This window comes from Colias eurytheme, chromosome 19 (genome assembly GCF_061535395.1).
Source record: "Colias eurytheme isolate Ceu_HAF_F1 chromosome 19, ilColEury1 Martin Lab GWU primary, whole genome shotgun sequence".
Taxonomy (NCBI): Eukaryota; Metazoa; Arthropoda; class Insecta; order Lepidoptera; family Pieridae; genus Colias; species Colias eurytheme.
The window spans coordinates 8,407,879-8,423,403 of record NC_142998.1 but is presented as its reverse complement, the minus strand read 5'-3'; the positions used below and the strand labels follow the sequence as shown (position 1 = coordinate 8,423,403).

The 15,525-nt window shown below is 34.1% G+C and overlaps 1 protein-coding gene across 1 annotated transcript in view; it reads left to right on the top strand.

Moving 5' to 3' along the window:
- The window catches only part of LOC149900285 (furin-like protease 2), a 33,919-nt gene extending 18,750 nt beyond the window's left edge, over positions 1-15,169 (top strand). The window contains exons 2-12 of the mRNA XM_090113059.1: positions 351-455; positions 3,268-3,390; positions 7,568-7,702; positions 8,229-8,536; positions 8,607-10,367; positions 10,434-10,549; positions 10,998-11,115; positions 11,182-11,736; positions 12,187-12,287; positions 13,464-13,651; positions 14,351-15,169. Coding sequence (XP_089969185.1) covers positions 351-455; positions 3,268-3,390; positions 7,568-7,702; positions 8,229-8,536; positions 8,607-10,367; positions 10,434-10,549; positions 10,998-11,115; positions 11,182-11,736; positions 12,187-12,287; positions 13,464-13,651; positions 14,351-14,509 — 3,669 coding nt within the window. The 3' untranslated portion in view covers positions 14,510-15,169. The remainder of the gene's footprint in view (positions 1-350; positions 456-3,267; positions 3,391-7,567; positions 7,703-8,228; positions 8,537-8,606; positions 10,368-10,433; positions 10,550-10,997; positions 11,116-11,181; positions 11,737-12,186; positions 12,288-13,463; positions 13,652-14,350) is intronic.
- Positions 15,170-15,525: the final 356 nt, after the last annotated feature.

Here is a 15,525-nt window from a genome sequence, read left to right as displayed (position 1 = left end):
CGTACTATCGTAACATTTCCTCTTCCTCTTCAACCAATTTCAAAAAAGGAGGAGGTTCTCTTTATTCGTTTTTTTTGTAATCCTATCTAAAATTTCAACGCCTTGTTCATTTAACATTAACATTTACATTAATTAACATCTTATGTGTTAATCCTATGTGTGTGCCAAATTTCATGAAATCGGTTCTGCAGTTTTTGCGTAAAAGTAACAAACAAACATACAGATTTCGCATTTATGATATAAGGAGGATTTTTAACACGTTTTACAATTAGTTTTCTGTGTATTTAAACTACAATCTTAAAAATTGTGTCATTGCATCTACTAATATATTATATTTTTCTTTGTTACAGATCGGGAACCTGAAACATTTTTATTTGTTTTCACACCCACACGTTACTAAGAGGTCTGTAAATGCAAGCATAGGATATATTAACAAATTAAAAAATGATCCCCAGGTAAGCACACTATTTTATTAAGTAAATATATTTTTAAATATTTGAAAAAGTTAGTAATTTTTGGAGAAAAGTGCAAAAAATGCCCTTGACGACAGTTATGAATCCGGACAAACTTATTTGTTAAACTAATTTGTTATAATAAATGGCTTTTTACCATTAGTACCTACGTACTAACTACTAACTACTAAACTAGTACGAGGCAGGTGCCATTAGGGTTTTTAATTATACCGGTGGGATAGCAATTTGTTAAGAGGGTATGTAATAGTATTACCGCGGGTAAACCTCTTGCTATAGATCACTATGTGACCTTTTGTGACGTCAGCCTTTTAGAAGCAGCCTCCCGTTTCTATAGTTTAATGAATGATGCGGTAATAGGTGTTTTGAACTTTGCTCAGGAAATCTGAACTTAGTGCGCGTATGCAACACGTAAGCTCACTGAGAATTTTCTATACTGGCTGTGCTCCGCGGTTTCACCCGCATTGCTCCGCTCGTGTTGGTCTTAGTATGATGATATATAGCCTTATAACCTTCCTTGATACATGGGCTATCTAACCCTGAAATAATTTTCAAATCGGACCAGTAGTTCCTGAGATTAGCACGTTCAAACAAACAAAATCTTCAGCTTTATGATATAACTTATAAGTATAGATTAACATTAATAATCCAGTCTATGAAACGTTTTTAGTTTTTAAATATCGTGTCAGTCCATTTAAACATTATTGATAGGTAGAGAAGGATATGCATGGGGTTATTACGCTCAAACGATGTATACCCTATAAATGAAAAGATCCTTCATAATATTTTCATCAAATTATAGTAGCTTAACGAACCCTCTTACATATATAACTGAATCATTCTCAAATTATTCAAACATTTTGCAGTTTTCATCTAAAGATCTTAATTTAAAACGCTCCGCCGTAAATTAATTACCGACCGTTAATATCTGATCTTAGAGGTTCTAATTCAATTTTGTTGCTTTTGTTACGTTTTGGTAATAACTTTTAAGTTATCTTGCAAGCATCGCTTCGGTAGTCGTGAACATTTTGAATTATGTCCATTTCGTTGCTCAAACATACTTTAAAATTTTTGCCTTACGCGGTAACGCGGGTCAAAAGTCACGATTAAAATGTCAACGTTTATACAAAACTGATGAATTTTTAATTTTATGAATTGTGTCCACTGTCCCTAAATATATATACATACCTACTCGAATACTTTTTTTAATAATTAACGATATTTTTGATGAGACTGAAAAAAAAGGAACCATTTTTTGAAATACAGATTGATGGATAGTCTTTATACTTTCTAATAAGTTGAATACCTAAATTATATACGAAAATATAATTCGTAACTTCGCCTTAATAATAAATCATTAGCAATCATAAGAATCTATATGAAAATTAATTTAATAGACATTTTCAAAAATATTATTGAACACCTTTCGTAGAATCAACTAATCTAGTCTTATGATACCAATGACTCACAGAAAAATCACTTTTACTCCGTGGAAATTACGTTTACGCGGAAGTTAATAAATAATTGTAAGAATATTCCCGGAAAAGTAAATCTTATTTGTGACACATTTCCTTAGAGAATTATTATTTATGTAAATTTAGTCATGGCTCATGTTGTCTTCCTTTTATGATGAAGTATGCTGATTAGTTTTAATAAATTATGGAACATTTCCTGCACGAAATGGACTAATTTAATAATTTATAAAAATAAAATGAGCATTTGGTTTTTGCCATCATTTTAGTAATGTACAATTTCTTATTACTACCTATTCCAAGTACCTACATTTATCTACCTACATCTTGTATCAAAGGTCTAATCAGTAAAAATAGTTCGTGAAATAAAAACCTTCAATCTTTTATTTCTACATGAGCTTTTGCGTTACATTTAGTTTGATATGGCTTCTTAAAAAGTTTCCGAATTTTCAGTAATTACTTAATTGTCATCATCGTTTTGATTCTTATGAGATTAGAGGAGATATCTATAGCTTCTTTTTTGTGTTTCACATCGCCAATAATTTAAGATGCTTATATTGATATTCTGTAACAAGTAGACTTAGATCGAGTTGCAAACGAAAGTATTTAAGATCACAAATTGACCTGCAGAATTACTTTCACTTGAAGCTTACCAATACAGTTTCAAGTTTATGCTTATTGATTCGATAGGTTCTGAATATGTAAGCTCATGGAAGCGCAGCCACTTGGAGGCAAGACTTGCGAAATAAATTCGTGCTGACGGTTTTATTCAAATTCTTGTACATACAATTAAGAGTTGGAGTTTATTTTTGCATATAGATTGAACTTTTCAATTAATTGAGAATTGATTTTATGTTTCATTGTTTTTGCTTATTGGTTTTAATGTTTACGATACTTGAAAGGGTTGTGATTTCATATTTGCATTATTTGATTGGACCCTAATTTTATACCTTTGAATTACAAAAAATCTGTTTTAGCTTTATGCCTTCTTTAACTATAATTGATTCTATCGTAGAATTTATTTAATCATAATTTTATTCTGTTAAAATTCGATCGAATACAAGAAAATATAGCATGTAGGTTAAAGTATTGGCAATGTAATGAAATACAAGTTACTACAATTAATATTATTAAGCTATTGCATAGCTTCTATCGCGGGCCTTGAGCGCGGGGACCGAATCCAGAAATTCCGTAACGAAAAAAACTCACGCTCCCCACTCCGACGGGCACGGAAGTTTGGCTTGAAGGCATAGCATGCAATAGCTTTATTCCGCGGCAGTCCCCGAGTGCCACACGTCTTTTTTATACTGTCGTTGTTTTTTTAGGTAAGATGGGTGATGCAGCAGAGGGAGTTAAGAAGAACAAAGCGGGATCACTCCCGCCCTGTGATGAGACAATCGAATTTATTAACGTTTCCTGATCCTTTGTTCAAAGAACAGTGGTATTTGGTATGTTCTATTATTATTCATTGAATAAATTTAACACTCGGAAAAAGGCAGTCTTAAATACATTAGATAGAAACTGCTATATTAAGAAGTAGTTACACTACGCTAGTGCTGAATTGAAGAATACCTTAAGAAACCGCTATATCAAGTAGTAGAACTATACTATAACCTATACTGTTGAATTGATGAGGAAAAATTTAAAATATAGATATACATAGGTAGTAACTGTTGTACTGCTGAATTGACGAGAACTTGTAAAAACAGATAAGGCTTGATTACATCGTACATTAATTGACTTACAGTGTACTGAACTTTTATTACATTAAGATTTTACTTTACGTTTTAAACATTTTCGTTTAATAATTGGAAACATTATTTGTTTTTCATGACAAAAGGGACTTAATTTTAATTAAAATTTACCGTGTTGTTATTTTTTAGAAGTAGTTTGTTTGTGTATAATCGTAAGCAAATAAATTAGCTTAAAAAGAAAATACAATTTCCTTTTGCGATATAAAATACTGCGAATGAATCGTTTTAATCCGCCGTAAAGTAGTTATTTTATAAATTAGTCCAACATTCAAGGCCGGGGCTTACGAATTTAAAACAAACGTAATAAAGTAGAATGAGCACAGTGGGGAATTGCTGAAAAGTCTTTAAAAGTACAGAAATAAAGCTATACTGGTACTCGTTGAATGTAGATCGTAGGTACATGATTTAAGACATTAGGGTGCTTGCACACTGTGATTGAGATAAGTAGATAACAGGCTTTTAAAAGTTTAATGAACCTGTTGCTTTATTTCCTTAACAATCTTTATTATGAATAAGAGTGATCTCATATCCCAAATAAAAATAAAAAGATAAATAAGTTGTACGAAAAAGAGGTTTCATAATATTTTTTGGAATTTTATTGTTTCTTGTTACTATTTTTGTAAATATTGTTATAATAATGTACGTTTAATACTGTAGGGACTCGTTGAAAAACGATTTTAGACGTTGCAATTATTTTGAACCATCAAATAGAATTCAGAAAGATAACCCAAATACTACGATTTCGATTTACGAAAATATTTCATTATAAAACATCACTAGTAAGAGGATTATATTAATATTTGTCTGAATCTGAATGATTAAATAAGGTTGGAGTTTTTGAGGTCAGAGAAGTCATTGAATACAAAATGCTTATCAAAAAGTAAGTTTTAAATATAATTACTACAGCAATGGGTGATTCATTTGAGTAAAAATGAATTTTTAAATTTATTTTTCTGATGATGTTATTTCTCTACTTTCTTATTATTATAAAATTGTATTAGGTCTGTTATAAATGATTTAATTCATTCTGTTATTAATATGTCTATTATCAACATGAATGAAGAGAAACATTAAAAGAGACGGGTGATATCTACCTACCGCGTAAAGGTGAAAGTAGATATTTGAATTTAAGTCTATTCAATATTGCATTCGGTATAAAACAATTAATATAATAAAAATGGATGTTATAATATCGCAGAATCCCAGAATCGATACTGTTAACGTAAGAGAAGCTTTTAAAAACTGTCCGTACAGTTTTTGAAAGCCACGAAGATAAACGGTTGAAAAGTTTAGCATTTTTGGTTCCAAATTTTTACTACCTTCCATACAGCATCAGAAATTTAATGTCTCTCTAATATGGTTAATTACCACCAAGTTCATAAAAACTTTTCATTCCGTGTGATGGTAAACTTAACTGCAGACTTAAAATACATTTTTAAGATATTTAACCAATATTTAAAACTAGCTGCGCTTCACGGTTTCACCCGAATGGCTCCGCTCTTGTTGTCCTAGCGTAATGATATATAGCCTATAGCCTTCCTCGATAAATAGGCTATCTAACACCGAAAGAATTTTTCAAATCGGCCCAGTTATTAGCGCGTATTAGCATATTAGCGCGTTCAAACAAACAAACAAACTCTTCAGCTTTATAATATTAGTATAGATTTAAATTGAAATCTGTAATTGTAAAATATTAAATGATTTAAATTTATATACAAAAGCTCAAACACAAAAATAAACAGCTTTCAGTATTTTGCATACACAATGCGACTGAGCGTGTTTACTTCATATTCTATTAAAGTACAGCTCATTACCTTGAACTCGTAAGTGTAAAGAAGTTCCAACGCGTGTAGTGCAAGGCCGGAGCCTCATGCATATTCAGTTAACAAAAACAAAAGACTGGAATAATATCATACAGTAATGTGACGTTGCTTATGCAGATAGCATTGGCTATTTATTATAATCGTGGCAAGGACTGATTTTATGTTATTGGAAGATGTATTCGCATTTTGATCGATGCAAAATTTTAGTAGAAATTATACATTTAGGTCTCAGTATTGAGGGACTTGTTAATTCAGTTGACAGGGATTTTTAGAGGGGTTACATCGAAACTTAGGTTACTGTAATAATTGTATACTTATGCATAATCAATTATAAAACATATCTACAGATTAAAATTGTTATAGGGATTTCATACAACACACTGAAAGTAAATATTTGTATTTTATAAAAACAATATTCAATTCAAGAATGTTTTTATCAAATTTTACGAAATAACATTCAAAACTTCATGAACCTCGATACTTTAAACATACTTCGGAGAAACTTCACAAAACACAAAACAACTAATACTCAAACAACAAATAAAACAAATAACAAACAGATTCGATCTGCCGCAGTGTGAATAGTCAAGGGTAAACCAAATGGAGTAAATTGAATTCTTTTCCCCGTATTTCAAATCGCAACTGCATAATTAATGAATTCTAATGCCATTTTTACGATCGATTCTTTAATACAAATGGAAATTATCATAACTTTATGTAAAACATGCTGTTGCCCGCAGCTTCACCTGCGTGAAAATGATAAATTTTCAAAGTACAAACTTTCTGCCCCTATTTTCTCCCCTTGGAGGTAGAATTGACCAAAATCCTTTCTTAGCGAATGCCCGCGTCCTAACATCTATCTGCATGCCAAATATTCAGCCAGATCCGTCCAGTGGTTTGAGCTGTGCGTTGATAGATCACTATATTCAATCAGTCAGTAACCTAAATATATTTAGATTCCTTTAAACAATATACTTAATATATATATATATATATATATATATATATATATATTATATATATACTTTATACTAAAAGCTTTAGTGCATTTTCTATGAAGACCTAAACATGGTGAAAATCGACGGATATTGCGTAACATAATTTAACACAAAATTATAGTTGAGAACGGTATGGATGGCAGCTATAAATAATTATAGTTTCTCCCTTAGAAAATTATATTTCGGATACTAAATCATTTATATGTCGGCATAGCGTACAAATCGCTTTATAAATTCCCAACTCGTTATTATTTCTTATAACACAATAATAGCCTAGAGATATTGCTTTTAAAATTGTTTATTTTTTCAGTCACGAAGAACTGTTTTTGTTTCTTTTTCAATGGGAGTTTATTTCGTGTCATAAAATAGTTATTGTTATTTATGTAAACACAAGTCAATTAAGTAAAATTTTTATATAATTTAAGCTAAAAGCTTTATTAAAATTAAATCTAAAAATATATTCCTCAGAGATATCGAATACCTAGGTATGAATATTAATTATTTTATAAAATTCTAAGAAGACTCAGCATCTTTTAATAGCTTTATCTTACTTTAGCAAGATATTTATAAATATTGCTATTCTTTGACTTTTAACTTCAATGTTAAGTGAAAATTAAAAAAAAAATAAGTGTAAAATATATAATATAATTTTATTAAAGACACATAAAATAAGCTTACTAGCCACTTGACATATAATTTAAAATACAGATATCCATTACTCATAAGTTTCACCATTTGCTGAACATTTTACTGATATGACTATTTAAAACTTACTTCTATTTTTAACCGACTTCAAAAAAAGGAGGAGGTTATCAAATCGGCTGGTATAGTTTTTTCATACATTAGTACTAATTTCCATGCTATTTGGCAGTTAAGTTAAACAAAACATATCATAACTTTTTGTTTAGAGTTTCCAAAATATACAAACAAACAAACACTCGTACATAAAAGTTTTCATTTCCTCTCTATAATAGTAACCTTATCTATAGTATATAGTATTATATATAGAAGGTATATATAGTCCTGTTTACAATACAAAGACCATTTCAGAACGGTGGCGCGGCAGATGGTCGAGATATGAACGTGGGGTTTGCGTGGCGCAAGGGCTACACCGGCAAGGGGGTCGTAATCACAATATTAGACGACGGGATACAGCCTAATCACCCGGATCTCAAGCAGAATTATGTAATTATACTTGCTTGTGAATTCATGCTTGTGTGATGTTTGTTTTCGAGTTTACACTTCGGCCAATGTATGAAAATGTGAAAATAAAAGGATAAGCAGACATCATTTGACGAATGTTATGTGTAATCTTTATAAATAATCATAAAAAAGATACTTACGCTTTTATGAAAATAATTTTACAAATGGTACGTTCTTTTCCTTTAGAATAAAATAACAAGCTTATAGTTTAAATTAAATTCTTCGCGTTTTTAATATGCAAAGGAAAGGAATACTTGTGCATCCAAAGAAAGATTCTTCGATGTCAAGACGAAGTCACATGTCTCGCATTTGACCGCATAACCTAAATGTTGAATTTTTAGAATGTATGCAGCGTACCGAATTGTATGCTCCAGAAATATAAAATGCAAATTTAGAGTTTAGGTTCGTTCCTAGAATATCAACGCGATTTTCCTCGAAATTCGGTGGCCGAAGTGTAACGAAGTTAGTTTGTAAGCGTCGAGTAACTGGAGGCATTTCAATAACTTAGGATCCAGCGGCATCGACCGACATAAACGGGAACGACACGGACCCGACGCCGCAAGACAATGGCGACAATAAACACGGCACGCGCTGTGCGGGCGAGGTGGCCGCCGTCGCGTACAACCGGTACTGCGGCGTCGGCATCGCGTACAATGCTAGCATCGGCGGAGTCAGGATGTTAGATGGCTTAGTGAACGACGCAGTGGAAGCGCAAGCGTTAAGTTTCAACACTCACCACATAGACATCTATAGCGCTTCCTGGGGACCGGAAGACGACGGGAAAACGGTCGACGGGCCGGGCCCTTTAGCGAGAAGGTATTGTCTAATTATCACCGCGAGAGATTGCTTCGAGCGAGCTCATTAAAACGATTTTTTTTTGTTTCAGAGCCTTCATAAATGGGGTAACTAACGGCAGAGGTGGAAAAGGGTCTATTTTTATATGGGCATCGGGGAATGGCGGTCGGCACACTGACTCTTGTAATTGCGACGGTTACGCGAACAGTATATTTACGATATCGATATCGAGTGCGACGCAAGGAGGGTATAAACCGTGGTATTTAGAGGAGTGTTCCTCGACTTTAGCGTCGACGTACAGCTCGGGTACACCAGGCCGGGACAAGAGCGTGGCAACTGTGGACATGGACGTGCAATTACGCCCTGACCACATATGCACGGTCGATCACACGGGAACTTCGGCGTCCGCTCCTCTAGCCGCAGGAATTTGCGCTCTAGCGCTCGAAGCGAATTCCTTACTCACTTGGCGAGACATGCAGCATTTAATAGTAATGACATCTCGACCGCAACCTCTAGAGAAGGAGGACGGTTGGATCGTAAACGGTGTGAAGCGAAAGGTGAGCCATAAGTTTGGCTACGGCTTAATGGATGCGGGTCAAATGGTTTCGTTGGCGGAGCAGTGGATAAGCGTCCCGCCGCAACACATTTGCAAGTCTCAGGAAATAAACGAGGACAGGTCCATCGAAACCTCTTTCGGATACACTATTTCGGTACACATGGACGTGAACGGATGTAGCGGAACGATGAACGAGGTCAGATTTTTAGAACACGTTCAATGTAAAATTTCACTCAGCTTTTTTCCCCGAGGAAATTTACGGATATTACTCACATCGCCGATGGGGACCACGTCCACTCTATTGTTCGAAAGGACGCACGACGCGACGAGCTCGAATTTCGACGACTGGCCGTTCTTAAGTGTACATTTCTGGGGCGAAAACGCTGAAGGCCGATGGACACTGCAGATAATAAACGCGGGCAATAATCACGTCACGCAGCCAGGAGTATTGAAAAAATGGCAACTTATTTTCTACGGGACGGCCACGAACCCGATAAGGTTGAGAAATAAAAGCTATTTCGATTCGAATAATGTTCAGCAAGAGGAAAAAACCTATCACATTAACGATGTATACGACGCGTCCGAATATTCCCAGTTCTTAAACGAGATCGAGCTCGGGATATCGGATCGACACAGCTACCCGAAAAATATTCCGTCTTCGCAGAGGAAAAATGTGCTGGCTGACGCGAACGATAAACAAGTGCAGAGAATGTGTGACCCGGAGTGTGACTCTCAAGGTTGTTATGGAAAGGGGCCAACTCAATGTGTCGCATGTAAACATTATCGTTTAGATAACTCTTGCGTATCGAGATGTCCGCCGAGGAGTTTCGTAAATCAGGGCGGTGTTTGTTGGCCGTGTCACGAGTCGTGCGAGACGTGTGCCGGCGCGGGGCAGGACTCCTGCCTCACGTGTGCTCCCGCTCATTTATTAGTTATCGACTTGGCTGTGTGTTTACAACAATGTCCCGACGGTTATTATGAAGACCCAGATGCCAACGCTTGCTTTCCTTGTGCGGAACATTGCGATACATGCACGGAAAAGGCGGATTTTTGTTCATCGTGCGCTCATAATTATGTTTTGTATAATGGATCGTGCTTGGCATCTTGCCCACCTGGGACGTTTCAGAAAGACGACTTAGGTTGCCTGGCCTGTCACGAGCTGTGTGAATCGTGTAGAGGTCCCAAAGAAAGTGAATGTGTATCGTGTAGAATAGGTTATTACGCGTATAAAGGCCAATGCGTAGCGAAATGCCCTGAAGGCTTTTTCGCTGATATTCAAAAGAGGGAATGTGTGAGGTAAGATAAAAGGTTTATTGTGTAATATTTATATTTATAGTGTGATGTTAATAGCTTATTTTTTAGGTGTCCGATTGGCTGTTCGGTTTGCTCGAATTCCATTTGCTCTGTATGTCAAACTAAGTGGCTACTTACAAAGGCTGGAGGTTGTTTTCCTAATGGAAACGATAAATGTGATACAAGTAAGTATGATTCTCTATTAATATATGAATTGAAAACAGAATGTTGTATTCGCATAGAAAATTATTTTTTTTACTTTTTATTTAAATTGTAAAGCATTATTTAAAATACATTAAATATAAAAAAAATATTATAATGTACAACCATAAAAATGCAAGGATAACAGTTCTTGAAATATTAAAATATATTATGTTTAAATTCATAAAAAGGTTCTTCGCTTACAAAAACAAATTAAAATGTTTTCATTTGATACAAAACATATAGAAACTCTTACAAATGCGCATTCAAATACTCTTAATACTTTACAAGTAAACGTATAAACAATCCACAAAGCTCAACAAAGCATTTCTATATGAGCACGTACGAGCTGAAAAATGTCAATTTAACGGATACCAAAGCTTTTACGCCGCTCCACTGGAGTTCTTTGTTTAAAAGGTTTTTTCTCCACAGACGAATATTATGAAGGAGGTCGGTGCAAAAATTGTCATTCCACTTGTGAGAAATGTAGCGGACCGAACGAGTGGGACTGTTTATCTTGTTCGAGCCCGTTGTTATTGCAGGGATCTAGGTAACTACGTACGAGATAGACCCTTCGTGGCGTGTTGGAATTCAGCTAACGAGTGTTCTTTTGTAGGTGTGTCGCGGAATGTGGGCAGGGGTACTACCAGACGGCCGGCAGTTGTTCCCAGTGTCCGCAGACTTGTGCGAATTGTGTCTCGAGGTTGAATTGTACATCTTGTTCGGGAGCATTACGCTTGCAGTCCGGAACTTGTAGAGCGACATGTGCAAACGGCTATTATCCGGACGAAGGGATATGCTCCAAGTGTTATCTATCATGTGAGACTTGTACTGGCCCGAGAAGGGATCAATGCGCATCTTGTCCACCTGATTGGAGATTAGCTGCTGGCGAATGTAGGCCAGAATGCCCACAAAACTTCTTTTCCTGGGGAGACAGTTGTAGACGTTGCCACCATTACTGCCAAGACTGTCATGGCGCTGGGCCACAGAGATGTACATCGTGTCCGCCACACTTTTCTCTAGAAAACGGATTATGCGTAGAGTGCCTTAGTTCTCAATATTATGAGCCTAGAACAAGGACTTGCCGTCCATGCCACGATTCCTGTAGATCTTGTTCTGGGCCCGGACCTACGAGCTGCGTTACTTGCGCGCATCCACTGCGATTAGATAGGTGAGTCATTTATAGTGTAGATTAGATATATCTAGACTGAAATGATACAAACAGACTTTTATAACGATTTAAAAATAAATAAATGCATTCCATAATAAGACGGTATTCACACCCGCATCCTTTCACCATTATTTGGCGTAGTTCTTTTATTCTTAAAATTTTTTTTGACTAGATAGTGTGATTGGCTAATCTCAGTTTTAAAGTACGCAATTATGTATCGAGTTGAAATACGACTGTAACCAAATAAACAGTAGTATTTCATATCAAATGAGAAAATAAGGAATGAACTTTTCATACGACATAATTTCAAACTCAAAGTTTTATAAACAGTAACAAATTGTGGAGCATTGCCGACGTCTAATGTCCTACATTTCTAACTTTAGCAGTCACATAAAATTTCAACTTTGTTCTCGTGAAGATATATAAAGAAATATTTACCTTTGTTTGCAGAGTTAACCACAAATGTCTGCCGTGCTGTACGGAGAGTATGGCGTCGTTTTATTTAAGTAGTAATCAATCGACAGATTGCTGTCATTGCACCAAAGATATTGGTAAGTGAAGGATTTTCAACCAATTCCAATATAAATTTTCCTTTGGTTTGAAATCAAATTAGTGTCCTTTATGAATACGACCGCATTAAGAAATTATTAACATTATATTTATAAATTTTTATACCAATGACAGAAAATCAAAATAGTATTGTAAATATCCTCGAAAGCGGAGTATGCTTTCTCAGTCTCAGAAACTTCTTGAATATATTTGAATATCATAATATCCAGTCTAGTATAATAATTAATTAAACAACTGTGTTAAAGAAACATTGATTCAAATGTTAATTAATGTAAGCCTGCCTTCTATATACAGGTGTTTCAATGAAAAGGGGGAACTAAATAATATTGAATAGTAAGAAAACGCGGCCGTATATGTAAATTTCTTAAACAAGCTCTCAAGCGAAAGCAAGTTGATGCATTAAGTTTGAGATGTAGCATCAGATTCGTCTTAAAACATAAAATCCAACATAAAATCGCAGTATAAATTTGAGATAAAAGAAAATTAATGTGCGGAATTTTTGGCGCCAAACTGTGTTAAAAATTTTTTTCGACATCACCACCACACTGATAAATTATAAGTTTACCTTTAAACCAACTCCTCAAAAAAAGGATTTATTTTCCGCTGTTTTTCTTCTTTATATTATGGTGTTCAATAATCATTTTTGTTAAATATAGTTTACTATATTACGATTCAAATAAGAATAGGAATGTCAATGACCTTTATGTTTTAGTTTCGTGTCAAATGTCAGTTCTACATCGATTTACTTTTTTATATATATTATTTAGTTTAACAGGAAAAGAAATTAAACTATAACTATACTAACACCAACTTTAAATTCAAACATTTCTTAATTAAGACAATTAATTCGTTTGAATTAGTACCTGTAACTACAGCGTTTCTTGTCATCCCTTCTCTGTAGGAACTGCTTTCTGAACCGGTAGTAAATAATAAATTTTTTAATTGGTGACGTCACAACACAATCGAGCCTATTCTTATTTGAATCGTAAAAAGATTTTGAAGTGAAACTTCTTTAGGCGCGTTAAAGTTAAAATTTCAAGATCGCTTCATGGCAATACCGTCACGTGATTTTGGTATCTTTGAATCTTGCCAAAGAAGTTTCACTTCTGACACGTGTGCTCGGCATCTTCTTTTCATTAATTTCATTTGACAAATAGGGGGCTGTTCGAACGGCTCGTCCGCGGGCAAGCGCCGCATTGCGGACAACATTGGGTCGCGTATGACCGCGTCGTTTTTTGTCGACGACGCAAAAACCGCGCCAAATATCTTGGACCGTGATTTATTGATAGTGTGGAGCGGCGCGGCGACGGCCCTCTTGGTTCTAGCTCTTGTGATCGTGATAAGGGTGAGGGGTTATTGAGTAGTGTGCTCTTTTGCAACATGTTTTTTTATTTTTATGCACCTATATATTATTTCATAGATGTTCTAGTACTTTATTTTTTTGTTCTCTTCCCGCCTATGATATTTTTGCTTGTTACCTTTTACCCTGTTTGCCTGGAAGAGATCACTTATAAGTGATAAGGCCGCCAAATAAGTTTTGTACTTTTTTTTGTAAGTAGTTGTAAGATTTTCTGTATGTACAACTGTATTGAAGTGTAAATAAATAAATGAAATATTATGCACTTTGTGAAATTTTAGCCTGTCTGTTTAGTAATGTTTCCATGTTTAACGACTCTTTTGGTAACAGTAGTTCGTGTGATTGTAATAAGGATGGTTTAAGATTAATTTGCTGATTACGAATTTTATAGATTTTTTTCTGTTGTACGACTTAATTTAACTTTTGCACCATTTGAAGCACTTTCTTCAATAAGTTTTGTTGTCTTTTTGTAGATTTTTTCTCTCCGAATAATGTGAAATATTATTATAGTGAAAATATATTGATTACAATATTCAAACTAAATAGTATTTTTTTTTCAAAATTTGAAATGAAATTATGGGGATATATTTCACCATTCTATTTGTACTTTACTTATTCACGGATTATTGACAAAAGTGCATAAATTGCAATCTGCGTACAAATTTTAACATGTACATTTGATTACAGATCAAAATAAAACGTCAAAAGAACCTCACTTTATATCCAAAGACGGTTTATTCTCAACTCACCACAGTCGACGAAGACATGAATAGTCTGTCCCTCTCCAACACAAGCACACTGAAAGTGACAGAAAACGTGACAAATGTACTCGAAGAACCAACTTAGTAAAAACTCAAATAGTATTATTTTCACTGCAGACTGATACGTAGAAAGTTCATAGAATCTGTATATATATTATATAGATAATCGTAGCTTATAAAATGACCAAATAAAGATTGTTTCAATTGTTTGTCGTTTGTTTCGCGATTTATAACTGCAATGCTTTGTTAATTACATGTATCATTATGGCTAATGCCGCACTTATGTATGGAAATAAAGGAATATTTGTGTGTTGATTTTTGTATTTAAATGTGAATTTTTGAAATTCAATTACATAGTCGAATTTCGTATACGGTAATAGTATTATATTTTGGTCTGTTTTTCAATTTAGATATGAAAACGTAGCAAGGGAATTTGGTCGCTGACGAATTTTATAATAACGTATTTTTTAATAAAACAAGCAGAATGTAACAATTATTAATATTAAGTACTAATTAATTTACTATATTATGTTTGATGGTAACCCACTAAATAGTTAAAAGTACATTAAATTGTATTTTTCAAACAATGTTACCTTATATAATAATAAAATTTATTTCGATGTTTGAGCTAATATTACATATCTTTATTGTTTGTTGGATTCTCGAAGAAATTGTTCCGCGATGTACATAAAAAATAAATCAATTATGTAACGTAAAATTAGATATCGTTATGTAAATATGTAAATAGTCGTATGTAAATATATTGATGGTTTTTATTACGGATCTGTTTGTTTTATTTTAATACCTTTAATCTTAGATCATTAAGTAATGGATGGAGTACGCTGGCAAATGTACTAACTAAACTTTCTGCTGATTTTGGTGCGGGGAGGGCAACTCACACTATTGAAACACAATCACACATTCACAAAAATAATTTGTGTCACGAAAGTCGTAAAAATTTACGACCTTTTAAGCGACGAGTTTTTAAATTCAACTCTATCCCTAAGTTCATAAAGATTAAATTTGTATTTCATTCCAAGTTGTCTCGTGGGGAGTGTGGTTCAATATCGCGTTCTAAATTCAACTTTATAACTTAGATCA